Source organism: Rhinopithecus bieti, unplaced genomic scaffold, assembly GCF_001698545.2.
Source record: "Rhinopithecus bieti isolate Rb0 unplaced genomic scaffold, ASM169854v2 scaffold_18353, whole genome shotgun sequence".
In the NCBI taxonomy this organism is placed as follows: Eukaryota; Metazoa; Chordata; class Mammalia; order Primates; family Cercopithecidae; genus Rhinopithecus; species Rhinopithecus bieti.
The window spans coordinates 1,086,121-1,112,953 of NW_016809465.1; the positions used below are offsets into that span (position 1 = coordinate 1,086,121).

At 41.4% G+C, this 26,833-nt stretch overlaps 1 protein-coding gene across 1 annotated transcript in view; it reads right to left on the reverse strand.

Annotated features, from left to right (window-relative positions):
- Window positions 1-456: 456 nt before the first annotated feature.
- The window catches only part of NCEH1 (neutral cholesterol ester hydrolase 1), an 82,521-nt gene continuing 56,144 nt past the window's right edge, over window positions 457-26,833 (reverse strand). The window contains exons 2-5 of the mRNA XM_017889483.1: window positions 18,377-18,605; window positions 15,823-15,892; window positions 6,007-6,178; window positions 457-3,868 (exon numbers count right to left, since the gene is read on the reverse strand). Coding sequence (XP_017744972.1) covers window positions 3,251-3,868; window positions 6,007-6,178; window positions 15,823-15,892; window positions 18,377-18,605 — 1,089 coding nt within the window. The 3' untranslated portion in view covers window positions 457-3,250. The remainder of the gene's footprint in view (window positions 3,869-6,006; window positions 6,179-15,822; window positions 15,893-18,376; window positions 18,606-26,833) is intronic.

Sequence of the window (26,833 nt, forward strand, 5' to 3'; positions counted from 1 at the left end):
CACTCTGAAAAAAAATTTTATAAATCCCTAAGGTATTGACATAAACTAGGCATAATAAACTCAAATGTGAAATTATTAGCTTTATTTGTAATGACAGGGTCAGTTTGAGAACCTGTCTTCAGTGATAGTGATGCTTTGGCTGAAACAATTCAGCTGAAACTCTTGGCATCATGATCATCCTTTCCTAACATGTGTCTCGAAGGTCCCCAAATAGTCCCAGGGCCTGCCTGGCTTTTATGAATATTCTAGCCAGTCCAAAGTAGGGCAACACATACTGTATCCAGACATGAAACGAATGTCATCAAGGAGGCCACTGAACCACCTTTAAAGGAAAGACAGCTGGAGTACTCCAGTGGGTAGAAGATTTGGAGATAATTGTGGCTAGCAATTTGGCATGCAGAAAGAAGAGAAGAGAACACTGTTTTCAAATGGGAAACAGAAAATGAGACGGGGAAATGAAAGCACATTCCCAGATGGAGCGATTTTATTTCCAAACATGATTCAGAACAGATATATGCTTTGCTACCTCCACACTGGATTTTCATTTTATAAAATATATTTGCTATTAAAATCGTTCATAAAATCTACCTTCCCCTTCATAGTGGGAAATAAGCAAAGTGAAAGGTTAAAAGGTCATGCATAAAATAGATACACCGAGATAATTATATAACAGTCTTAGGTTCTTCACAAATCAATAAACCGTTAATTTATACTTCACTGTACAGCACTTCAAGGTTTTTCTTTATATATTAACGTTCACATTTCACAGACAATTTTACAAAAAGATTATCATTTTTTCATAAAATAGGAAAACAAACCCACAGTACTAAAAAAAAAAATCAATCTGCAGAGTGTAAACATTTTTTAGAAGAATAAACACTAAGAGAACAATGAAACTCAAGTGCTTGATCAGAAACAGTGGTTGACCTCTTTTTGCCTTTACTCCCTTTTCATCTGAGAGAGCCTTTTAGAGATTGGGAATCATTTGTTGTCTGCAATTACTATAGGCTTTGGCTCACAATTCTGGGGAAAAAATGTCAATTTAAGGAACCCTGCGTATACATTTTATTTTCTTTTTCTTTGAGGCAGATAACCTCAAAATAAGGTCCAAATATTGGTTCCTTCCAATATATGAGGAGGGTAGTTACCATAGAATAAGAACTAAAATCCCATTTTTTTTAGGAAAAAAAAAAGCCCTTCGATGATGCAGGTGTCCGTGTATAAGGAACTATGACCTACCAAAAAACCACCACATAAGAAGAGGCCAATATAATTTGCCAGTCTGACAAGACAGTTGGCATTATAGGTGGAAGAGACCTCAAGGATCACATAATTCAGCTCTTTGATTTTAGAGGGAGGAAAGACGAGGCCCAGAGATGATAAGTGGCTTGCCTAAGTACATTAGCAAGTTAGCTTCAATGGTTATTTTTATACACACACAGGCACACATACATACTGTTGCACTGACTTCTGTTTTGTACATAAAATGCTACTGGCTTATACAATACATGAATAAGTATGCAAATTTTCATTTGTTATTTGATTGCTGGAAGTGGGAAATACTCATTCTTCCCAGGAGTGAAATGGTTCTACTTTCTCTCTGTGGTGCACTGTATCATTACTCAGCTCTACTGCTGCTCTCTGCAGCCCCTAACAGTAGCATGGATTGGGGAAGAAGGAAGGATGGCAGGAAGGCAGACAGAGATCCTCAACTCAAATCAGAATTGGAGTGTCTTGTGTCAAAGATGTTCCCACTGGCAGTGAAGACTTTACATGAAGTTAAGCTTGGGCTGTTGAAACTTCCAGCCAGAAATGGGGGATCTAGGCACCACCAGGTACCAGTGTACGCCCTTCACTCAGAACATGAGCTTGTGTTCCTCTGACCCTAAAAAGCAGAGATGAGCAGTGTGTCCTGCCTAAGCTACTGAACTATAAACTTAGATGACTTTACTAGGTGCAGTCATAGTTTCTAATTATCTTAACTTGTATATGCATATAAACATGAAAATATGTATGCCTATGTTATAGTAGTATTAATAGCTATTATATCATTTCCACAAAATTACATGTGGTTGTAACTGTAGGGAAGGTTTTAAAACCCTAAGGCAATTTTTTAAAAAATACCATTGTTTTCGATATTTATTACAGACATCTTTCTGAAAAACCTTAAGTCTAGCTATGTATATTAACATTAAATAACTTAAAAAAATAAACAATACATTATATTGTAGCAAAATAGCTCCATTTTAACGCCATATAAGTGAAAAAAATTGAGTTTTCAAGAATAGACTAGACCTCTAAAGGTATTTTTCACAATTCTGAACTAATATTAAATGTATTTTCTTTTTTGACTATGCCAAATATATTCACACTGCTCTTGATACTTTATGTCAGAAGTATTTTTATGTGAAACACTAGGTTGTTTCATGTGTCTGTTTTTAATTGCTCTATAATGAAAAGTTTACTCTAAATCTAAATAAATTTGCTCCCAAAGATCTCCCCAGGGAGAAGGGGGACAGCATAACCAAAAAACAACAAAAACCTAATGATATACAGATATCCAGTGCATGCGACTTCATATTTTCTAATAATAGTGGTAGAAAGTAACTTTCAAGTATCCCTGTAATCCAACTGGACTTACAGATAGTGATCTCATAAAATGAATAGTATTCTAGAGGAAGGAAGTCCTTTACGAAACTTGTTCTTTCTAGAAAACCTTTGCCAAAATTCCCATAGGAAACAAAACCATCCATTCACGAAAAAACAGAGGGTACTTGGTCCCCAGCACTGACCTGAAAGCGCACGCATTTAACACTGCTCTGAACTCAAGGTTAACTCTAGCAGAACTGAGGAGTCTTCGTTTTCTTATCTTATTAAAGGTCACTCTGTCATCCAGAGCTGGAAGAACTGCTTCTAAAAAGAACGTCCTGATGAAGGCAGGACCCAAAGTTATTTCCAGTTCCTAGTCCTGCTTTCTGTAGCTGTAAGTACGAGTATAGTTGGCTAAAATAACAAGAACAGAGAGTTTGGCCCACTCTGGGAACCAAATGCGGATGTTTTGCACTTAAGTTAGTCAAATTCATTTTTAAAAATTAGGTTATCATAAAGACTTCAGTTATGGAATAGAGATTCCAAAACTCACATGTAGAGGGGGATGAGAGGAAGAATTAGTCAGCTAAAAAGTGCATGTCTTTCCAAAGCAGGTGTAGGAGGTCAAGAGGGTCTCGAGGCTTCTGGAAGTTTTGCTCCTTTACAGGTTTTGATCCAGCCACTTGATGTAACTATTCCTAGTCCGGATTCCCACTGAGAAATTGGTGGGCCAGCTAGTGAAAATCATACATCCGTGAAAGCCATCCTCAAAGTGATCCAGGGTCACCTCCACACCGGCACTCTCCAAACGCTTGGCATACATGATCCCATCGTCTCTGAGGACATCATGCTCACACGTCAGAATGTAGGTCTTTGGGAGGAGCTGCAGCACTGCCTGGTCTGCAATGAGTGGGGCAGAGCGGGCATCCAGCAACTGAGGAAGCTCCTGGACAATCCTGGCATTGCCTGTGGTCTGTACAACAGGCTTGTAGTTCTTTGTGAAAGATGCAGGCAAGAGGGATGTCCAGTTTAGACGGGCCCTGAGGGCAGCAGCCTCTTCCACATCAAGTGAAGTGTGATTGTTAATGATCATTGCCTGTACAAAGTCATAGTTGCCTTTGAAGTAGTCCACCCAATACTTCACCATGACATAGCGGGGCAGGATTGGGGTATTCACATTTTGCTGATAAGATGGTGTGTTAAAATCTAAAGCTTGAAGAACCGGATAAATTAAAGCTTGCAGTTTGAGCTTACTTTTTAGGCTGGCATCTTGAGTAAACTAGAGAAGAGGAAGCAAATACATTATTTCATTTTGCATGCCTTCTTTTATAGGAACCATACCCTATAGAGTAGCTTAATGTGTTACTCTGAATCTGTCAATGGTATAAGTGTTACATTTCTACCAGGCACTGTATAAATAATATAGTTTTAAAAATGATGCTCCATCATTACCATCACCACCCTATCAAGCTGCTAGATACTTAACTAAGAAAGGTATGATGTTTACAGCTCATAGTTTTGAGTGAACCCTGTACTTGTATCTATCTTTAGGCAGTTAAGACACCTGGGTATTATGAATGGATAATGTGCGAACCTTATTTAATTTTTTATTCCCTACAAAACCCCCCAAAAAGGTCATGACTTCCTAGGGAGAAAAAAAATTAGTCCTACTCTTCCAGAAGAGAGGGAAAGAAAAAAGTTAAACAGATTATGAGACTCCTGAGTGTTTTAGTAGGACCTCAGGGTAGGCCTTCTGGTGAGCATCTTCATGCTTGGTGAGAGAATTTAAACAGTTCTGGCAATGCACCCTCCATTCTACATAATGGGCATATGCCAGAGTGAAGCTGTCATGGGAATGTGAATGAGTCCCCTATCTCAACAGATTTCAGTACCCCCATGCCTCCCCATAGTGTTAATATTGCCCCATTTTGTAATTCTAGTGTGCAAAATTACGTACTTGTCCTGTAACATCTAAAAGAAAGCTAACGAGTCATGAAGCTTCATAGAAAACTAAATGATCTTCAAGGTAACTTTAGCCATACACTTCTGCTTCATATCTGGACTTTAGAAACCCATTCCTAGGTGACATGTGACTGTATTCCAAAAGCATGAATGGTCAGTAAATAGTACTTTGAATATGTGCCAAAAATTGTATACACATCACCTCGCCAAGTCCCTGCAACAGCCCTGCAATCAGATGACATCGTCCTCATTTTTCTGAGGCTCAGAGAAGTTAAGGGACTTATCCAGGGCCCCACAACACTCAAGGGTGAGTCCTAGGTTAGATTCCAGTGCTGTCTGGCTTGAAAGTCAAGTATGTTCTCTCCAGAGCCAAGACTCTCTTGTGACCATGTGTGGATGAAAAACTTGCCAATGCCAAATGGAAAATCCAGTTCTTGAATTACAACAAAAGAGTTAGAAACCAAGGTACCTCATAATTAGAATGACAGATGGTATTTGAGGACACCAAATGAAATTTGGAGGTGAGATGACAAAGATGTCTTAAGTTATTTCATCCATAACAGGAAGAAAACATGCTTTTGGCCGGGCGCGGTGGCTCAAGCCTGTAATCCCAGCACTTTGGGAGGCTGAGACGGGTGGATCACCAGGTCAGGAGATCGAGACCATCCTGGCTAACACGGTGAAACCCCGTCTCTACTAAAAAATACAAAAAACTAGCCGGGCGAGGTGGCGGGTGCCTGTAGTCCCAGCTACTCGGGAGGCTGAGGCAGGAGAATGGCGTGAACCCGGGAGGTGGAGCTTGCAGTGAGCTGAGATCTGGCCACTGCACTCCAGCCTGGGTGACAGAGCGAGACTCCGCCTCAAAAAAAAAAAAAAGAAATAAAGAAAACATGCTTTTTCCCAGCTGCCAAAAAAATTGGGGTGTTAATAGAGCTAGATGTAGTTTTCAAAGAATTCAACCAGGTGAAGCTCATAGTAACTTGTAAGGTAATAGTTAAATGGCTGAATTGTTTAATTTTTTTTCTTTTGCATTAAGAAAAAGTTGGGGAAACAAATTTTAAGGTTTTAATGTGGCTCAAAGTTGTAAGGAATAATCTTATGAACTGGAATTTAAGCAAAAATACTCTGCTTTGCAAGTCAAACTTGAAAATGGAGCAGGAGACACTTGAGTTCCATACATAGCCCTGAGAAGCAAGGGATGTCAGCCCTTCTCTAACACTGACTGTAATCAGGGACTTTACAAAGACTCATAGGTGACACTTCCTCCAGTGACCCATCTTCCTACTTCAGCAAGATCTCTGAGAGCTCTACAAGTGTAATCGCATGATCAATTTGGCCATCTAGTGACCAGCCCACCCAGCTATGCCTTTGCCACACATAATGGAGGGTGTGTTGGTCTGCTGGACCTTATCATGCACAGCTCAATCCACCAGCACCTTAGGACAGTGGTGTTACCTGTTGTCCAAGGGCAGCAGCTAGATTTCCACCAGCACTGTCACCAGAAATGCAAATTCTGCCTGGATCAACCATATACTTCTGTAAGACTTCTGGCTTCAGGAAATACTTTGTGGCCCGTACAACATCATGAATTTGCTCAGGAAAATAAACCTTTGGAACTAGCCTGTATCTGTAAAAACAAAAGTTGTATTCATTTAAGGCCTTTGCCAAGTTTTGGGGACATGTAAAGTTTAGAGACAAACTGATTCTTTTAAATCTGGAAATAAATAGATAAGAAATTGATTCAATGGAATTACTGTATGAAAAAGAAAAAAATAATAACATATAAATATAAACCATTTTCTTGCAAATCAAATACTTAGTTTAAAATGTGATGATTTTGTATTAGTAATAGTACTATTTTTCTTTAAACTATCAGCCACCAAACCAAACCTACTTACCACCAAGAACAACCAAAATAAAATTTCAAAGTAACAGGCAGACGGAGGTTCATTGCAAAGACATGGATAGCACCATAATAGATTTTAGAATTTTATTTCTGGAAGTCAGTGTTCCATTCATAATGACTCTGGGTTAAAAGGTGACTTGGCAGCATTAACCACTTCATTGGTCTCGCATTTAATGGTCCATCATTTATTTCATGTAATAAAATTGTACTTCACTGGAGAGGTCCATACTAGCCTGACATTAAAACCAAGCAATGCATTCACTACCTGGAAGACTGTAACTAAAAGGCCAGTTGTTAACCCACAAAAGGGAAGCTAAGTTTTCCAGACAGCCTAGAGCAGGCCCTCGGGGATACTTCTGGGGCTCCTCCAACTGGCTCCATTTTGCAAGATCAGAATCCTTTGGAATCCTATCTGTGCACCTAGTAGAATTCATATGCCTTTAAGACTCGCAAAAAGCTCTGGTTTTGTCAAATGCCCCACCCATAATATTATCTTACACATCCACATTGGCAATCTTGGTTTAGAGTTCCCTCCCACTCTCTGTTCTCCTCTTTTGCTTATTAATTCTCACTCATCTTTTAAGCCTTAACTGGAGGGTTTGGCCTCCTCTAGGCCACCTTCCTTGGTCATATCTCCACTTGCTTCTGGGCTTGAACTGGCTAATATTCCTTGATATTTCTATGTGCCAGGGTATGTCACTCACTGTTCTTATTGGTTTATATGAAAAGTATTTGTGTTTTTCCTAAAGACTGTGTTCTCTGATATCAGGAATTGTGTTTTATTCATTACTGTGTTTCCAGTATCTGCCAATGTGAGGGGCACATAATCATCCATCCAATAAATCTCTTTTAGGTATTAACATACCTTCGTTTTGCAAACGAAGAAACTAAGGCATACAAAAGTTACTTGATTTGTAAAAACTCAAAAACAGACCAAAATTAGGTAGGATAAAAGCTAATTACCTAATTAAAACCTAATAACAGTCAGTGAAGACTCAAGACTTTTGATTTCCATCTTATAATTAGCATACTTATTTTCACAAACTAATTTTTTCTAAGCTACTCTAAATAAGGACATTTATTTTCCACCATCTAAAATCCAGCTAATTGGACTGGGAGCAGTGGCTGACATCTGTAATCCCAGCACTTTGGGAGGCTGAGGCGGGCGGATCACTTGAGATCAGGAATTCAAGACCAGCCTGGCCAGCGTGGTGAAACCCCGTCTCTAATAAAAATACAAAAAAAGGGCCAGATGCGGTGGCTCATGCCTGTAATCCCAGCACTTTGGGAGGCAGAAGCGGGTAGATCACCTGAGTCAGGAGTTCGAGACCAGCCTGACCAACATGGTAAAAACTTATCTCTACTAACAATATAAAAATTAGCCAGGCATGGTGGTGGATGCCTGTAATCCCAACTACTTGGGAGGCTGAGGCAGGATAATTGCTTGAACCCAGGAGGTGGAGGTTGCAGTGAGCCAAGATGGCACCACTGCACTCCAGCCTGGGTGACAGAACAAGACTCCATCTCAAAAAAAAAAAAAAAAAATTAGCCGGGCATGGTGGTGTGCACCTATAATCCCAGCTACTTGGGAGGCTGAGGCATGAGAATCGCTTGAACCCAGGAGGTGGAGGTTGCAGTGAGCTGAGATCATGCCACTGCACTCCAGCATGGGTGAAAGAGTGAGACCATGTCTCAAAATAAAATAAAATCCTGCTAGGTAATTAAACATCTTGACATTCATAAATGGACAAATGTTTGAGAAATACTTTGGTAAGTAGTGAATGTGGATCTGGTCACTCTGGAATTACCACATTTTAAAACTAAATGCAATAAAAAAATTCCCTTAGTGGAGGCGGAGCTTGCAGTGAGCTGAGAGTGAACCACTGCACTCCAGCCTGGGCGACAGAGCGAGACTCTGCCTCAAAAAAAAAAAAAAAAAGAAAATCCCTTAGTGTTTGCCACATAGCAGATAAAATAAGCTTTCAAATTTCTTATTTTCCATCTGGGGTGGTCAATTAATCGTGCAAAATGTTTTTTTTTCCAGTTGATTTTTCACTATATATGAAAGCTGCTGCTATATAATTCCATTTGAGCAAAAAAGTAGAATTACACAATTTTGTCCACTAGATGACATCATTTCATATGATTCTATTTACCTCAGTTCTTGGGGTGGTGGGGAGGGTCTCAATTTTACTCTTCAGTATTACCAAGCTGAACTTTTAATTTTAATAAAAACAAATGTATTTCATGACTCAAGTTGTAAAAACAAAAGTTATTTCATTTCAGCAATATCCCACATTATCACAACAAACTGTTTTCCTGGTTGCCCAGCTGGTCAGAACATATCCACTAGTATCCATACATCAAATAAGTTGAGTTTTTAGATGTTATTTCAGAAAAAGGCTGAGAGACTTTGATCAAACGAAACTGGTAATCTAAAAAAAAAAATGCTACTGCTCAATCTTCTCAATTAATAATTGGCTTATATAATAGGATAAACACACTTAAAAACAAACAGGTTATGATGCAAGAGGGTTCCTGGTGCCATAAAGATCCATGGCCTAACCCCTCCCTTTATCTGTTTTCATGCTGGAAACATTCTTCAGTTTTACTCAGTAAAAATGGACACTTTTGGCCAGGCGCAGTGGCTCACCAGCACTGGGCGCAGTGTAATCCCAGCACTTTGGGAAGCCAAGGTGGGCGGATCACGAAGTCAGGAGATCGAGACCATCCTGGCCAACATGGTGAAACCCCATCTCTCCTAAAAATACAAAAATTAGCTGGGCATGGTGGCAGGTGCCTGTAGCTACTTGGGAGGCTGAGGCAGGAGAATTGCTTGAACCAGGGAGTCAGAGGTTGCAGTGAGCCGAGATTGCGTCACTGCACTCCAGCCTGGTGACAGAGTGAGACTCTGTCTCAAAAAAAAAAAAAAAAAAAAAAAAAAAAAAAAAAAAAAAGGAGAATTTTTGTAGACTGGAGAATATCCTGAAAGTAGATATTTATTAGGTTACCTGGTATAAGATGAACTTTTGGCCGGGCACGGTGGCTCACGCCTGTAATCCCAGCACTTTGGGAGGCCGAGAGGGGCGGATCACGAGGTCAGGAGATCGAGACCATCCTGGCTAACACGGTGAAACCCTGTCTCTACTAAAAATAAAATAGTCCTAGCTACTAGGGAGGCTGAAGCAGGAGAATGGCGTGAACCTGGGAGGCAGAGCTTGCAGTGAGCCGAGATCGCGCCACTGCACTCCAACCTGGGAGACAGAGCAAGACTCCGTCTCAAAAAAAAAAAAGATGAACTTTCAAAGTAGCTTGAAATTCACCTAATAAGTATATCAAAATGTTGTAATATCTAGACACAGAAAGCCAAGGATCAGGAGGAAATTCATGGGTGGTACAGCCAAATAACGCATACATAAATATATCTGCTCTCTGCTGCTGGTGCTCAAAGTTACGTCCCTGCAAAGTAGTGAAAGAGGGTTCTGATATTCAATATTTAAAAACTGCAGATCTTAAAGCACCTGATACATAAATACCAAAGATGTCATATCATATTAATACTATGGATGCATATATATTCCTCAATTTGCCCAACTCACATCAGGGAGAGGATGACTCTGCAATGCCAAGTGGATTATCTATTTTTATCACTACATGTACCTCCCACTAGAAGAATAAAATTTGGTGTAAATTCAGGCATGAGGTTTAATCAAATTAATGTGTACAGTCTATAAAAATGACCATACTCCTGCTGGGTGAGGTACCTTGCCAAATGTTCTACAGATGTATGTCGCTCAAATCTCAAGCAAACTTCTGGGTTTAAGGATGAGAATGTGAGGCTCAAGGAAAATGTGTAACTTGTCTATAACAGCTAGAAGTGGCAGAACTGGGATCTGAACTCACAACTGACTGCAAACCTATGCTTCTCTTCCTTTAAAGCCCTGAATGACACCAATGTGTTAAGAGGGTTGAAATGCGCATTCTTCCTCAAAATAACCTAACCTGGAAGCCACGTGTAAAACCTTCTGCTATGGAAAGGGCACCAAGTTTTCTTCATGTAGCGCCAGTTAGGTGAGAGATGCGTGCGGCATTCTGGAATAAAATTATGCTCCCATCAGATTCAGCAGGAGAGAGGATAAGCCTCACTCCTTTTCCAGCTTTTTTACTTTTCACCATCACCCAAGAAAATCTCAATAGATTCATTTTGGGAACATAAAAAAGTTAATATTCCCCACTGTCTTGGGGATATTTTTAGTAGGGGATATCCAAAACAAATCAATAATTACAACCAGATTGTGCTCTCTGAGTGAAACAACTCTGGAGGGAAAATCTATTTACTCCGCTAGCAGAAGCTTTCTTTCTACTGTTGCATCAAGAGGTTTAAAAAAAAAAAAAAAAAAAGCTTCCTTTCTTCCCTGCCCCTTTATTTTATTTTATTTTTTTGAGATGGAGTCTCACTCTGTTGCCCAGGCTGGAGTGCAGTGGCTCAATCTCGGCTCACTGCAAGCTCCGCCTCCTGGGTTCACACCATTCTCCTGCCTCAGCATCCCAAGTAGCTGGGACTACAGGTGCCCACCACCACACCCGGCTAATTTTTGTATTTTTAGCAGAGATGGGGTTTCACTGTGTTAGCCAGGATGGTCTCAATCTCCTGACCTCGTGATCGCCTGCCTCAGCCTCCCAAAGTGCTGGGATTACAGGTGTGAGCCTCTGCGCCCAGCTCCCTGCCCCCTTTAAGAGACAGTCTTGCTCTGTCACCCAGGCTTGAGTGCAGTGACACCATCATAGCTCACTGCAGCCTCAAGCTCCGGGCCACAAGTGATCCTCCCACCTCTGCCTCCCTAAGTGCTGGAATTATGGTATGCATCCCACCCAGAAGCTTCCTTTCCATTGAAAAAACACATAATAAAATTGTGCTTGAGGGGAAGGAATGTGGATAGATGATTGTTTCTCCAAAACTGCACCACTGCACTCCACCCTGGGCAACACAGTGAGACTCTGTCTCAAAAATAAATAAATAAAAAATAAATAAACTAGAGGTAAAAATGTACTCAATTAAACTGCACCGAAGTTTGTGAATATAAAATAAGGCCTTTCTAGATTATATAAATGAGGATACACCTGCGTATCTTAGATATAAGATAAACATTGTAATGTATTTAACAAATACTTATTGTGCAATTAATATGTAAAAATAGCATAGCGTTGTAGAAGCTACTGAGTAGTAGGCATGGCTTTTACCTAGTTTTTGTAACTCAAGGACTTTACCTATTGGTTATTTGGTCTGTCCCCAGACCCTTGAGCCAGCATGAGTGACACGAATCATGGAGTCCCAACTCCTGGTGCTCATATGAGGTGATTACATTACCAAGGCTGCTGGAACTCCTGCCCACCAGCTTCCTCAGATAAGAACCTTCCCCAATGCCATAATCCACATGAAAGAATAGCAAAGGCATGATGCCACTACCCACTCTAGAGGGCCTCAAGGCAAGGAGCTGCTGGCTCCAGACAGCCTCTCTTCTAGAAGGTGGAGGTCCAGGAGAACCAAGGGTCCACCATCCTCCTAAGGACTTTCAGAATCATCCACCCTTACTTCTGTTTTCCTCAGTTGTCCCTCCGTCTGTCTTCTCTCACATTTCATTCCCTCACTGCTCTCTGGCTCCTCCCTCGCCTCTCAAGCCCTCTTATTACACCACTTTGGTCTTCCATGACCAATCCACTTTTCTAATGAGGTTCTGCTCATCCTTAGGGGTTTGATCCAAACATCACTTTCTTTAAGACACCATTTCTGACCCTTTAAATGAGGTAAGATCTTGCCTGTTAGATGCCTCTGTTACTACTTGCCCTTCTACTTCCCATCACTTATCACACTTTGAACATTACTTATTCAAGGTCTTTTTCTTCTAAATCATAAACTCTATGAAGGCAGGAATTAAGTCATTCTTACATTGTTATGTCACCAGAATTTAACACGGTAACTGACACAAAACAGGAATCCAATAAATATTTATGGAATAAAAGAAAGAAGAAAGAAGCGAGCCACTGAGATCCAGCTCTGAACATACTTTGCTTTTTTTGGGGACAGGGTCTTGCTCTGTCACCCAGGCTGGAGGGCAGTGGTGCAATCTCAGCTCACCGCAGCCTTGACCTCCCATGCTTAAGCAATCTTTCCAACTCAGCCTCCCGAGTAGCTGGGACTACAGTCATGTACCACCATGCCTGGCTAATTGTTTTTTTAACTTTTTTGTAGAGATGGGGTTTTGCTATATTGCCCAGGCTGGTATTGAACTCCCGGACTCAAGTGATCCACCTGCCTCAGCCTCCCAATGTGTTGGAATTACAGGTGTGAGCCACTACACCTGGCCTGAACATCGTTTCCAAGAGAAACATCATGATCATATAATGTTGGCCGTACCTCAACTACAGCATAGGTTATAAAGTGCCCTTGGGTTAGCCTGAATCCTAACAAGGATTACTATCTCACTATTTCTCCAGAAAAAACAAAAAAAAAGTACTGTGAGTTCCAAACATGCTGATAAATAAATGTGTAAGTTGACCCTTTCATTCTATAGGCCAGATACAGCAATAATCCTCCAGACTCATCTAGTGCTTTTGACTATCTGAACCCCTTTTATATCAGTTGTCTAAAATGATTCTCGTGACAACTCTCTGCAGTCATTATCCCAACTCAGCATGCATTTACCTAGCATCCACACTCCAAGCCTTGCACTGGGTTCTGGAGATGCAAAGGAAGGAAGACGTGATTTCTGTTTCCAGGAGTTCACATTCTTTTGTTTTTGCTTTTTTTGTTTGTTTGTTTGTTTTGTTTTGTTTTGTTTTTGAGATCAAGTTTCGCTCTTGTTGCCCAGGCTGGAGTGCAATGGCACGATCTCGGCTCACTGCAACCTCCACCTCCTGGGTTCAAGCAATTCTCCTACCTCAGCCTCCCGAGTAGCTGGGATTACAGGCATGCACCACCATGCCCAGCTAATTTTGTATTTTTAGTAGAGACGGGGTTTCTCCATGTTGATCAGGCTGGTCTGAAACTCCCGACCTCAGGTGGCATCCCAAAGTGCTGGGATTATAGGCGTGAGCCACCACGCCCAGCCTTTGCTTTGTTTTTTGAAAAATAGGGTCTATGTTGCCTACGCTGGACTCAAACCCCTGGGCTCAAGTAATCCTTGTACCTCAGCCTCCCAAGTAAGGTGTACCACCATACCTCGCTCTTTTCCCAGTAGCTCACATTCTAAACATACAGGAAGGGTTCTCAACCCCATTTTGCACATGAGTTTAAGTGACCTGCTTGAGGTCACAGTCATGAGTGATGGAACTTGACTGCCGTACGCTGATGCCTCCCATCTGGATACCACGTTGTAAAAATTAGGAACACTGCAAAGTTAAAATCAAAGCAATTCCTTCTAAATTTTAGCCCTTTTCAAAAAAATCTTCTTAAACATGTCTTATTCTTCTGTGTCTTATGATAAGCCTGACAATACCCATTTTACTTGAGACAGATGCTGATAAGGGGAGAAGGGAATGGAGGAACGGTTTAGGGCATGTAGCCAAATAGTGATATTGAAGCCTGGAGGGTAAGCCCTGTGGTGAACGGAAAATCTGCATGATGCCAACTGAAACAAGCCCAGCTTCTCTCCTTTTGTCAGGCCTGCAAGGAGCTGGGGCTATACAAGAAACCAACTGAATGGCCCCTGAAGCTTGTTCCTCAACACCGAGCTGTATGGCCTTGTCTGCTTAAACATCCCCTGTGCTTTCCTCTGGCCAGCTGCCCAGGCCAGCTGCCCAAATCATTTCCTTGAAGGTTCCTGTATTACCAAACTGCACTGACAACACTTGAGTAATCTGGGAGGCCTTGAGGAGAGTCCGGAAAGGCCCAGGTGCGGTGGCTGCTTCCTCAGCAGATTTGGCTCCAGCTGTCTGGACTCTAGAGCTTTTGGGTGACTCTAGAGCTTTTAGGTGGCTCTAGGGCTTTTGTCCACATGGTCAGAACTGCCTCAGTGACTCTGAGCAGTCCCTTCCAAGAGACTGCAGAACAGATCTGCTTAAATCTGGAGTAGGAGCAAGCAGGTGATGCACCATGCATGGGAGAGCAGCTGACAGAGAGGCAGAGGGAAGAAGAGAACTGAATGAGCCTGGGGCAAGGAAAAGTGGTTGATGTCATGGCCCTGCCACTCAGCATTATAAGCTTCCTTCAATAGTGGCTTGAAACTGGATCAGAAAGGTCCAGAGACCTGGGAAACTATCTGACTTACTCCCCTACCCCATCTATGTGATGAGCTAGCTATCTGGCCTTATGCACATTACTTAGCTTCTTGGGTCTCAATTTCCTCACTTATGAAAAAGATATCAAAATATCTTGGATGTTTTATATGAGAATGAAGATGCTTCATTCATTCATTCCATAAATACTTACTGAATGCTCACCATATGCCAGGAATATTTCCAGGCACTAAAGATTCAGCAATAAACAAAACAAACAACAATCCTGAAATGTTTGCCTTTATAAAATTCATTTTGTCTATTTCCACTTATTACAATAAACATGTAATAAGTCAAATACATGATTTGTCAGATATTGATGATAACTTCAGAGAGAAATGAAACAGAGAAGTGTGGGTTGCAATCTTACAAAGGCTTGTCGAAAAAAAAGGCTTGGCTGAGAGGATGGTATCTAAACAAAGACCTAAAGTAGAAGAGACACGTGTGCAAAGGCATTTGCACAGTGCCTGGCACAAAAAAGACAGTGTGATTTTTGTGTTGTATTATTATCATCATAATTGTTATAATTATTATTCACATTCTTCTTAGTTGCCCAGAAAAGTGGCTTATACAGAACTGATAGAGACAATTCAAAACATTAATATTACTGCTATTACTACTAACTACACCACTAAAATTTGTTGAACACGTATTTCTATTCCCAAGGTCCAAGTCATAGAACCTGACTCAAGAGAGTAACTTTTTCAACTCTTGGCTGTAAAAGAGATTCTCTTAAAATCCTTACTACTTTTAGATTTAAAAGTTAGTATTAAACTTTTATGTTGCAGGTAACTGATTGCATACTTCTCTAGGTTTTTAGTTAATCCTTTTTTCAGAAGTTTCCAAAACTAAATGTGAAAAGGTAATTTGAAGTGTTATAAAGCTAGTTCAATAAATTTTGTTATATCAGAAATCATTTTTCTGATTATGCTGAGTGTGACTTTGGGCAAATCACTTTGCCAACTCGAGACCTTTATTTTATACTTTATCACTTGTAAAACAAAGTAACAAAGTAATTCTAGATAACTAAACAAAGTTATCTACAATTCCTTCATAAGAAAAGTTTTCTATGACTAGCATTAATTACTTACTCAATGGAGACAATGACAGCATTCAATTCCTCAGCCATTGCTGTACACAGCTCATCATAATACCTGATTTCTAAAAGACACAAAGGGAACAATCATTACAAAACAGGTCATTTAATACTGTCCACTCTTAAATTCTGCTAAGTGTTAATTGTTTTTAGGGTTGGAGCTAATACTGAGAACAAATAATAAAAACCAAATGTGAACAAGTGATAGAGTTACATGTACACGTGAAAAATTAAATCTGATTTCTAATAACATGCAACTACTATAAATAATAGGAAATGCATAGTTTAGTTTTGAATATATTACCATCTAAATATTTATTTCATAATGGGCTATATGAAATGTACCAAATTGATCCTGATTTTATAGTTCTTCAGATGTATATACCTTTCTAAAAAATCACAGCAAAATAAGCAGTCTCTTCCTTAGAATCATGCAATTTTAGGCTGGGAGTGGTGGCTCATGCCTGTAACAGCACTTCAGGAGGCTAAGGAAGGAGATCACTTGAGGTCAGAAGTTTGAGACCAGTCTGAGCAACATAGCCAGATGCTGCCTCTATTAAAAAGTGTTTTTAAATTAGCCAGGCATAGTAGTGCATGCCTGCAGTCCCAGCTGCTTGGGAGGCTGAGGAAGGCGGATCACTTGAGCCCAAGGGTTTGACGTTAAAATGAGCTGTGATAGTGCCACTGTACTCTGGCCTGGGTGACAGAGTGAGATCTTACGACTAAAAATAATAAACCAATTAAAAAATTTTTTGCTCTTTTAACACTTCATTTGCTGCAGTTTAGTAAAGTGATTGGTTTGAAGAATATGGTATTCTCTTTAAATGAACACATTAAAAACCAGAATTTTAGGGAAGTCTTAGCATTTCTTAGAGGATCCAAAGGTCTGCAGTAACAGAACCAATTTAATATGTAAGAATTTAATCCTGCTGGGCGCGGTGGCTCACGCCTGTAATCCCAGCACTTTGGGAGGCTGAGGCGGGCAGATCACGAGGTCAGGAGATTGAGACCATCCTGGCTAACACAGTGAAACCCGTCTCTACTAAAAATGCAAAAAATTAGCCGGGAGTGGTGACGGGCGCCTGTAGTCCCAGCTACTTGGGATGCTGAGGCAGGAGAATGGTGTGAACCCAAGAGGCAGAGCTTGCAGTGAGCCGAGATCACGCCACTGCACTCCAGCCTAAGCGACAGAGCGACACTCTGTCTCAAATCCTTAGTTGCTCTCAGTAAATTGAAATCTATATTGTGCCAACTGAGAGATAAATATTTCCTTATTTACAGGGTTTCTGAGGCAGTCTTAGAATCAGAAGTTTAAGAATTACATAGACACCTGTGACCTCCACCTGCTCAAGTTCTTCCTCGGGCAGAAGTGATCAGTCAAAATTATGCAGAAAAGGCCAGGTTGACTCTTGTAATCCATCCCATTCCTGGCACCCATACTTCCTGTCCTCCAGTACAGTGTTTCTCCTGGCAAGTGTCCAACGCTACAGACTCAATCTCTTTGAAGGCAGAAACTCCTTCTTATTCATTTTTGTGTCCCTACACCCGAGCATACCTTAGACTGACCAGTGGTCCAGACTTGCCCACAACTGTTTGAGCTTTTGCACTGAAAGATCTGCAGCCCAGCAAACCCCTTGGTCTTGGGCAAACCTATATACTCATGGACAATTATTGAAAATGTGAAAAAAAAAAATCACTGAATAAAAGAAAAAACAATGGATAGGGAATTAAATAAGATTACTAGAAAAAGTTATACCTTTTGACCTTTGTTGCCTTAAAAAAAAATCACATAATGATAAAATAAACAAAACAAGTTGTCATTGCTTTTAAACTAAGGGGATGCCAAAAGCTCTGGACTGAAGATGAGGAAGTAGCTCCATGATTATTATTAGCAGAGACAAGGCCCCAATGTATGCCTTGGGAGGCTCTCTTCTGGGCGGCTCTGTTTGGCTGCCTGCCATTTTGAATGTGTTCTACTTATGAAAATCATCCAAATCTAAAGAAAATATTCTTGAACTTTGCAAGATTGTTTCCTTTGAATGGTTGCATACATTTTATATTTTAACCTTTGCTTTCATAAGCAGATAAAATGTTAACATGTGTATTAAGCAATACCTGGTCTATTTCATAGAAATATATCTTCAAAACACAAGTTGGCAAAAGCGGCACAGATAATTCCCCATATGCATGCCCAGTAAAACTTCACCTTGTTTTGGTGCAGAAAGCTGTATCAGCACTGCACAATAAGTCTGTGATTGAGATCATAGGAAATATTTTAAAACAGTCTACCTGAATTAACAAACCAACCAACAAGCAAATAACTTTTACATAGGATAACCACATAATTTATCACCCAAACCAGGACCCTTTTGAGAGTGAAAAGGGGGCACTAGTCATAATTTTGCTGGGACAACAGGAGTAACAGGGACCATCCAGGGGAACCAAGATAAATGGTCCCCTTGTTTCCCACTAAGAAAACCAAACTCAATTACACATCTCCCACAAGGCCAACCAGAACAACCAACCATCTGAAGGTGACCAGAACGTACTTGCACTTGCCAAGGCCCAGCCTCCTCCGTGGATATAAACAACGCTGCGTTTCAGCGGTTCTTCAGGCTTCGGAGGGCCTTCAAACACTCTGACTTCTACACCATCAAAGTCTGTGTCGGTCACCTTCACTTGGGCAGAAGACCATGCACTTTTTTTGCCAAAAGAAACAATGATAAAATTCAGTGCCAGCAGGTGATGGCTCAGTCCCAGGTAGTGGATCAGGTTACTCTGCAGGGCGAGGGAGGAAATAAAGAGGGAGGGCGCATGTCAACTTGGCGTCACCAGAGCTGCCCTCACCAACCAACCGAGTGTCTGATTTCCTACAAGCAACTTCCACTGGACTGGAGGGCTCATTGAGCTCTTTTAATACAAAAACCAATTGTATTTACCTTTTGCTTTTGGAGTTGACAAAATATTTTCATACACGAGATCTCCTCAGGTATTATCAGTCCCATTTTATTTAGAAGGCTTAGAAAATAACTATGCTTGCTCATTTCATTTAAGTGGTAGTTCTGGGACTCAAACCTAAGATTAGGTTTGAATTCCCGGATTCAGTACCTTTTTTTTCTAAGTAAGTATATCACAGTTCCAATAACATACTAGGAGTGAAGAAATAATATTTTATTTCAATGCAAATAAGAGGAAAATTTTCTATTTACTTTAATTTCTTTAAATTCCTTTGTAACTTATATATTTGAGTGTGTCTCATTGTTTAATTTCTTTAAATTGCTTTGTAACTTCAATATATTTAATTGTGTCTTTAAGTGTGTCTTGTCCTTTTGAAAGCAGTGTGTGAGAAAGAAGAAACATGGTCAACTGAGGCCCTGGCATTTAGAAGCAGATCAGCTCAGATATAACCAGAAGCTTTTTAGAAATGTGCAAAGACTATACTGCCTGATGGTCTCTTCCCTTTTGAACTCTCAGGGCATCAAGCTCTGCATTAAGTGTTCGCAGAAAGTTATTTGGTTGCAGAAGGAACATAGCAAGGAGACCTAATTTACCCACCAAGCAAAGACACTTCTGAGTTTATTCCCTTCTCTCCACTTTCCCAAGTTCATCAGGAAAGGGAACAGCTGGAGAGTTAACAGTGCTCTTTTTAGACTACGAAACAGAACACTGGTGATTAATGATCATAAGATCAAAGAAACAATGTTGCTAGCGGAAATCAGGACTATATGATGTCTGCAATGTGGCACCTTACAGCTTCTCTGGTTGTGCACAGGGCACGACAGTACACCTTGAAGAGGGTCCCTGTGTGCTCATTGCCTCAGCCTTTGGGCAAATTCCTGAGCCCTTTACTCCAGTGTCCCATATAGACATTATAACTGTGTGTGTATATTTTATATATATATATATGTATATATATACATATATATATCTCCTGTCATGAAAAGAGTTAGAAAGCACTATATTAAGAAAGCATTAGCAAGTGTTAATGAAAAACAAGAACAAGAGGCAATTAATCAAACCATGAACAGCTATTTCAGGAAATCTTTTAATATTATTTGCTGGCAAGTATAAGCAGCAGCAGAGCAAATGAATATTAAGAAAATTCAACTTATACATGTGCCCTGACATCAACTGCCCAATTTACTGAACAAGTTAAAATTGTCCATGTTTTGATAGTAATTTATGCATGTGTACATGCACGTATGTGTGTACACATGTACCTGCACAGAGGATTCTAACCATCAACTTAAGTTCTTTGGTAAATTGGAAGAAGACAATCACATTCGAGTTTTGTGATAAAATGTTAGTCTAATTTAGAGAATATAGAGATCTGCCAGGGAATAGCTAAGAATCACTGCATTTCCAAAGTTTCTAGAGTAGATATAATAAACCCTTGTTAACACCATTATCAATTAATAGGCAAGCTGCATTCCACTTGTCATAGGACAAGTAGTTTGACCGGCACAAAATGATGAAATATGAACAAAGAAATGGCAGACCTGGCTCTGTTATATTATCAACTGTACTTTTCTTTTTAATTAAATGAAGACTTTCTTAAACATTTGAGACAAATTATATGAGCATCTTTAACTATATGAAACTGTAAAACAAGTGAATTGTCTTTATATGACAGATATGAGAAGACTGTACATTTTACAAGAGAACCCACCTCGAGTTTCCTTTATGTAATGCACGCTTGAGTACATGCGGGTTTGACTCAATTTGTTCATACATTTTCAGAAACATCTCTCCACGTTACCTTATGTTTTGCTTGCATTCACAGAATACCTGAAAAACCATCTGCATTGTTAACAATAGCAACACAGTGGTGTGGGGGTAGAAGTGCTGATTAGAAAAGGGACAATTTGGCTAGGTGCAGTGGCTCATGCCTATAATCTCAGCACTATGGGAGGCCAAGGCAGGCAGATCATCTGAGGTCGGGAGCTCGAGACCAGCCTGGCCAACATGGGGAGACCCCATCTCTACTAAAAATATAAAAATTAGCTGGGGCCAGGCTCGGTGGCTCACGCCTGTAATCCCAGCACTTTGGGAGGCCAAGATGGGCGGATCACGAGGTCAGGAGATAAGAGACCATCCTGGCTAACACGGTGAAACTCCATCTCTACTAAAAAAATACAAAAAACTAGCCGGGCGAGGTGGCGGGCGCCTATAGTCCCAGCTACTCGGGAGGCTGAGGCAGGAGAAGGGCGTGAACCTGGGAGGCGGAGCTTGCAGTGAGCTGAGATCCGGCCACTGCACTCCAGCCTGGGCGACAGAGTGCGACTCCATCTCAAAAAAATAAAATAAAATAAAATTAGCTGGGCATGGTGGCACATGCCTGTAATCCCAGCTACCTGGGAGGCTGAAGTAGGAGAATCGCTTGAACCAGGGAGGCAGATGTTGCAGTGAGCCGAGATTGTGCCACTGCACTTAAGCCTGGATGACAGAGGGAGACTCTGCAATCTGGCTTCCAGCCCCATCTCTCTGATGAAACTATCCTTATTAGACTCATCAATGACCCCTGACCACAATGCCAAAGCCGATGCCAATGACCTACTTGGCCTCACCGCAGATATTTGACAACTTGTGCTTTCTTGAAACTTTCTTCCCTCTTAACTTCTCCAGTTTCTTGTTTTTCTTGCCACATTAACAGTTAATCCCCCACTCTTCCTATTTTTTTTCTTTTTTTGGTCTTTTATTGATTGGTTCTTCCTCTCCTGACCACCGGCCCTTTAAATGATGATGTTCTCAAAACTTCCATTTATTACTTCATTCAACTTCACAATTCCTTCTTTCCTTAAGCAAGCCAATGTATTATCATGGCAAATAGGAAGTATTTACCAGCAGACTATTAAACTCAAAGACTATGACCTGTATTCTATACTAATTTCTAGTCCCTGATCTATCTTTCTCAAGCTTCCATCCATATTTCCAACCATCTCCAGGATCTAGTCTATAAGCTCCTCAAAATTAATACGGCCTACTCTCCCTTCTCCACTCCCAGAGCAATTAACAACATAAATTCTCAATTATCTGACCATAAGTCTAACTTCTAAGCTAGAAACCTTAATACTGTCCTCAGCTTCTTATCTCACATGATTTCCAGTCACCTCATCAAACCCTATTAATTCCACCTGCCAACGTTTTCTGATCTAGTTCTACCCCTAGCTCCACCCCGCTCTCGTTGCTGCCTTGGCTAAGATGTTCATTATTTTCTGCACTTGCCTGATAACTTGAATTCTAGATAACCCTCTTTCTCTATAACTTGCTGCATACCGCTGTCAGAGTTTCTACCCTGAAAGGCTGATCACATTACCTGCCTGCTAAAAAACTTCTGCTGACTTCCTGTTTCTTACAGGAAAAAAAGAAAAATCTAAAGTTGGCATTCCAGTCTGGTCCCACTCTACATTCCAACCTCATTTCTCACCACCCTACCCCTTGCAGTCAAGCATAACTTGCCTAACATTTTTCATTTTTTTTAACTTGCTATTCTCTTTGGCAGTGCCCTTCACTGGTATGCTGAAATCAGCTTTTGCTGGGTTTCACAAACCTACTGATAAATTTACAGGAATTTTGCAAGTCAGTTTGTCAGTGGTATGTCAACCAGAGCATCTCTTTTGTTGTTGTTTTTTTTGTTTTTTTGTTTTGTTTTGTTTTTGAGACGGAGTCTGGCTCTGTCGCCCAGGCTGGAGTGCAGTGGCTGGATCTCAGCTCACTGCAAGCTCTGCCTTCCAGGTTCACGCCATTCTCCTGCCTCAGCCTCCCGAGTAGCTGAGACTATAGGCGCCCGCCACCTCGCCCGGCTAGTTTTTTGTATTTTTTTAGTAGAAATGGGGTTTCACCGTGTTAGCCAGGATGGTCTCGATCTCCTGACCTCGTGATCCGCCCGTCTCGGCCTCCCAAAGTGCTGGAATTACAGGCTTGAGCCACCGCGCCCGGCCGAGCATCTCTGTCTTGAATAGAGGATGGGTAAAATGAGGCTGAGATCTACTGGTGGGTCCAGAATTTTTGGGTTCTTGGTTTCACTGACTTGAAGAATGAAGCCACGGACCCTTGTGGTGAGTGTTACAGTTCTTAAAGGTGGTGCATGTGGAGTTGTTCAATCCTTCTGGTGGGTTTGTGGTCTCACTGACTTCAGGAGTGAAGCTGCAGACCTTCGCAGTGAGTGTTACAGCTCATAAAGGTGGCACAGACCCAAAGAGTGAGCAGCACCAAGTTTTATCATGAAGAGCAAAAGAACAAAGTTTCCAAAGGGTGGAAGGGTACAGGAGCAGGTTGCCACTGCTGGATCTGGCAGCCTGCTTTTATTTCCTTATCTGACTCCACCCACATCCTGCTGATTGGTCCATTTTACAGAGAGCTGATTGGTCCGTTTTACAGAGCACTGATTCGTCCATTTTACAGAGAGCTGATTGGTGCATTTACAATCCCTGAGCTAGACACAGGGTGCTGATTGGTGTGTTTACAAACCTTGAGTTACACACAGGGTGCTGATTGATGTGTTTACAATTCTTGAGCTAGACACAAAGTGCTGATTGGTGTATTTACAATCCTCCAGCTAGAAATAAAAATTCTCCAAGTCCTCATCAGATTAGCTAGATACAGAGTGCTGATTGGTACATCCACAAACCAGCTGCTGGCCTGGGTGCTAAGCCCCTCACTGCCAGGGGCCAGTGGCACTGGCTGGCTGCTCCCAGTGCAGGGCCCCCTGAGCCCACACCCACCTGGAACTTGCGCTGGCCCGCGAGTGCTATGCACAGCCCCAGTTCCACCCAAATCTCTCCCTCCACGCCACCCCGCAAGCAGAAGGAGCTGGCTCCGGCCTTGGCCAGCCCAGAGAGGAGCTCCCACAGTGCAGTGGTGGGCTGAAGGGCTCCTCAAGCATGGCCAGAGCAGACACTGAGGCCAAGGAGGTGCCAAGAGCGAGCGAGGGCTGCCAGCATATTGTCACCTCTCACTGGGCTGCATTCCCAGATGGTTAAGGCATTCTAAGTCACAGAATGAGATAGGAGGTCAGCACAAAATACAGGTCATAGAGACCTTGCTGATAAAACAGGTTGCAGTAAAGAAGCCAGCCAAAACCCACCAAAACCAAGATGGCAACGAGAGTGACCTCTGCTGGTCCTCACTGCTACACTCCCACCATCACCATGACACTTTACATATGCCATGGCAATATCAAGAAGTTACCCTGTAAAAGGGGAGGCATGAATAATCTACCCTTGTTTAGCACATAATAACCATAAAAATGGACAACCAGCAGCCCTTGGGGCTGCTCTGCCCCTGAGTAGCCATTCTTTATTTCTTTACTTTCCTAATAAACTTGCTTTCACTTTACAGACTTGCCCTGGATTCTTTCTAGAGTGAGATGCAAGAACCCTCTCTTGGAGTCTAGGTTGGGACCCCTTTCTGGTAACAAGTTGACATTAAGTCAGTGGCTTGAAATTGGTCAGGGTGGGAGTATTTACATCATGGAATCAGCAAGTGCTACAAATCAGGGTGTAGACTTGCTCAGGTTCCAGGCCTTTCGTGGATCCCTATCTGGCTAGGGATTTTTCCTACACCTGTCCTTCTTCCCTTATTTCTTTTACTTAGCATTATTTTTGTAGAGGAAACCTTTTGTCCTACATAAGGGCATGCGTGGACCTAAAGGGTTCTATGGGAGCACAGTGGCACTCTCTACACATAGCAAAGCACTGGACGGAATTATTAAGCCAACCTGTAAAGCACAAAATAAGTATGTGATAGTAGGGTTCTCTCGTTAGATTGCGCAATTATAAAATGTCCAATTGTTTCCTCAAATATCCAGGAATTTCATGACAAGCTACAAAGCAAACCTGAGGAGAACCTTACTGACACTCCATAACAAAATCTAGCTCAGAGAAATAAAAGAGCTCACAGAGGGATTCAACACTCTAACCCTGTCACCCTAAAACATTTGGTTTGTTTTCTTCCTCCCAGAAAACCTCTAGGGCTGTAGTTCAGTCTCAGGAAGGGCAAAAAGGATAAAGTTGTCTCTTTCCAATTCCAAAACATTTTTTTTTTTACTGTCAACACAGAAAAGTAGTTTCCATATTACCAAAATACTGTCTTAGCTCCAAAATCCTCCTATAGTCTACAGGATATGTCAAGGGCAGTAGCTCATGTGTGCTGACATTTGCTCTCTGCCAGTCATTGTTCTCATGGTCAAGGAATCTCAGACCACGGGGGGTCAGTGAATCACCCAAGGTCACTCAGGCAGTAAATGGTGAACTGGATTTGAACCCAAGCATTCTGGCTCCAAAGCCCTCGACCACCATCCTCTATTGCCATGAATGAGTGTAGGAGTTTGGTCAGGGTGGTGGGAAAAATTATAAAAGTTATAGAGAAAGACATAAACCTTCTTGGAAGGCTGGGAGGTTTTGCAGAAGCTCTGAAAGATAATCTGGCTGAAGGCAGCCAGATTCTCTTATCTGGAGCCTGAGAGCAAAAGGCAGATAAAGATGTAAAGGAAATGATCTAGGTAAGTTAATTTTCTTAGGGCTTGGAACCTGGCTTTTAATCATCTGCACACAGGACTGCTCTCTCCAGGGGGCGGCCATGTTAATTACCCACAAGACGTGTTGACTCAAAGCCTTTGTCATTAAATCTGTACTAAATAAATACCTGTAGCACCAGCTTGTCAGGGCTGTGGCTGCTGACTCTTTATAGAACCCTCCTTGGTGTTTGTGAGCAGCCCGGTCCCCTAGCTGCATGGCCAGGCAAAAAACCTGTGTCTGCGTACATTTTTTCATCTGTCGCTCAGCCATGGTCTGTGGGTCAGACCTAGCACATGAGTACATTTATTCTCAAACTTACATCATAAAACTAGAAGATTTTACATCTGAAATTAACATTTAGCTTCCCATATTTGGCCAAAGGGAAACTAAGGCCCAGAAAGGATTTGCAACTTTCCTTGTGACTGTGGCAGCATAGCTCTATGCTTGACCACTCTGGATCAAGCAGCCACCTCCCTCATTCCCCTTTCCTTCAGCTCTTCCTCAACAGCACATCACTCTCTTGAGCCTTCCCTGGTAATAATACAGGAGTTATTAAAAAATAATTTTTAGGCAGATAGAGAGGGTAAAAGGAGTTCTTGGTAAGGCTTTCTCCTTTAATAAAAGCAACCCCTGAACCATTTCTTTCTTTTTTTGCTTTTTTAGACTTTAAGTCCTAGGGTACATGTGCACAACATGCAGGTTTGCTACATATGTATACATGTGCGATGTTGGTGTGCTGCACCCATTAACATGTCATTTACATTAAGTATATCTCCTAATGCTATCCCTCCTTCCTCCCCCCACCCCATGACAGGCCCCCATGGGTAATGTTCCCCACTCTGTGTCCAAGTGTTCTCATTGTTCAATTCCCACCTATGAGTGAGAACATGCAGTGTTTGATTTTCTGTCCTTATGATAGTTTGCTCAAAATGATGGTTTCCAGCTTCATCCATGTCCCTACAAAGGACATGAACTCATCCTTTTTTATGGCTGCACAGTATTCCATGGTGTAATTGTGCCACATTTTCTTAATCCAGTCTATCATTGATGGACATTTGGGTTGCTTCCAAGTCTTTGCTATTGTGAATAGTGACGCAATAAACATACGTGTGCATGTGTCTTTAGAGCAGCACGATTTATAATCCTTTGGGTATATATCCAGTAATGGGATGGTTGGGTCAAATGGTATTTCAATTTCTAGATCCTTGAGGAATCGCCAGACTGTTTTCCACAATGGTTAAACTAGTTTACACTCCCACCAACAGTGTAAAAGCTTTCCTGTTTCTCCACATCCTCTCCAGCACCTGTTGTTCCCTGACTTTTTAATGATCACCATTCTAACTGGTATGAGATGGTATCTCATTGTGGTTTTGATTTGCATTTCTCTGATGGCCAGTGATGATGAGCATTTTTTCATGTGTCTGTTGGCTGCATAAATGTTTCCTTTTGAGAAGTGTCTGTTCATATCCTTTGCCCACTTTTTGATGG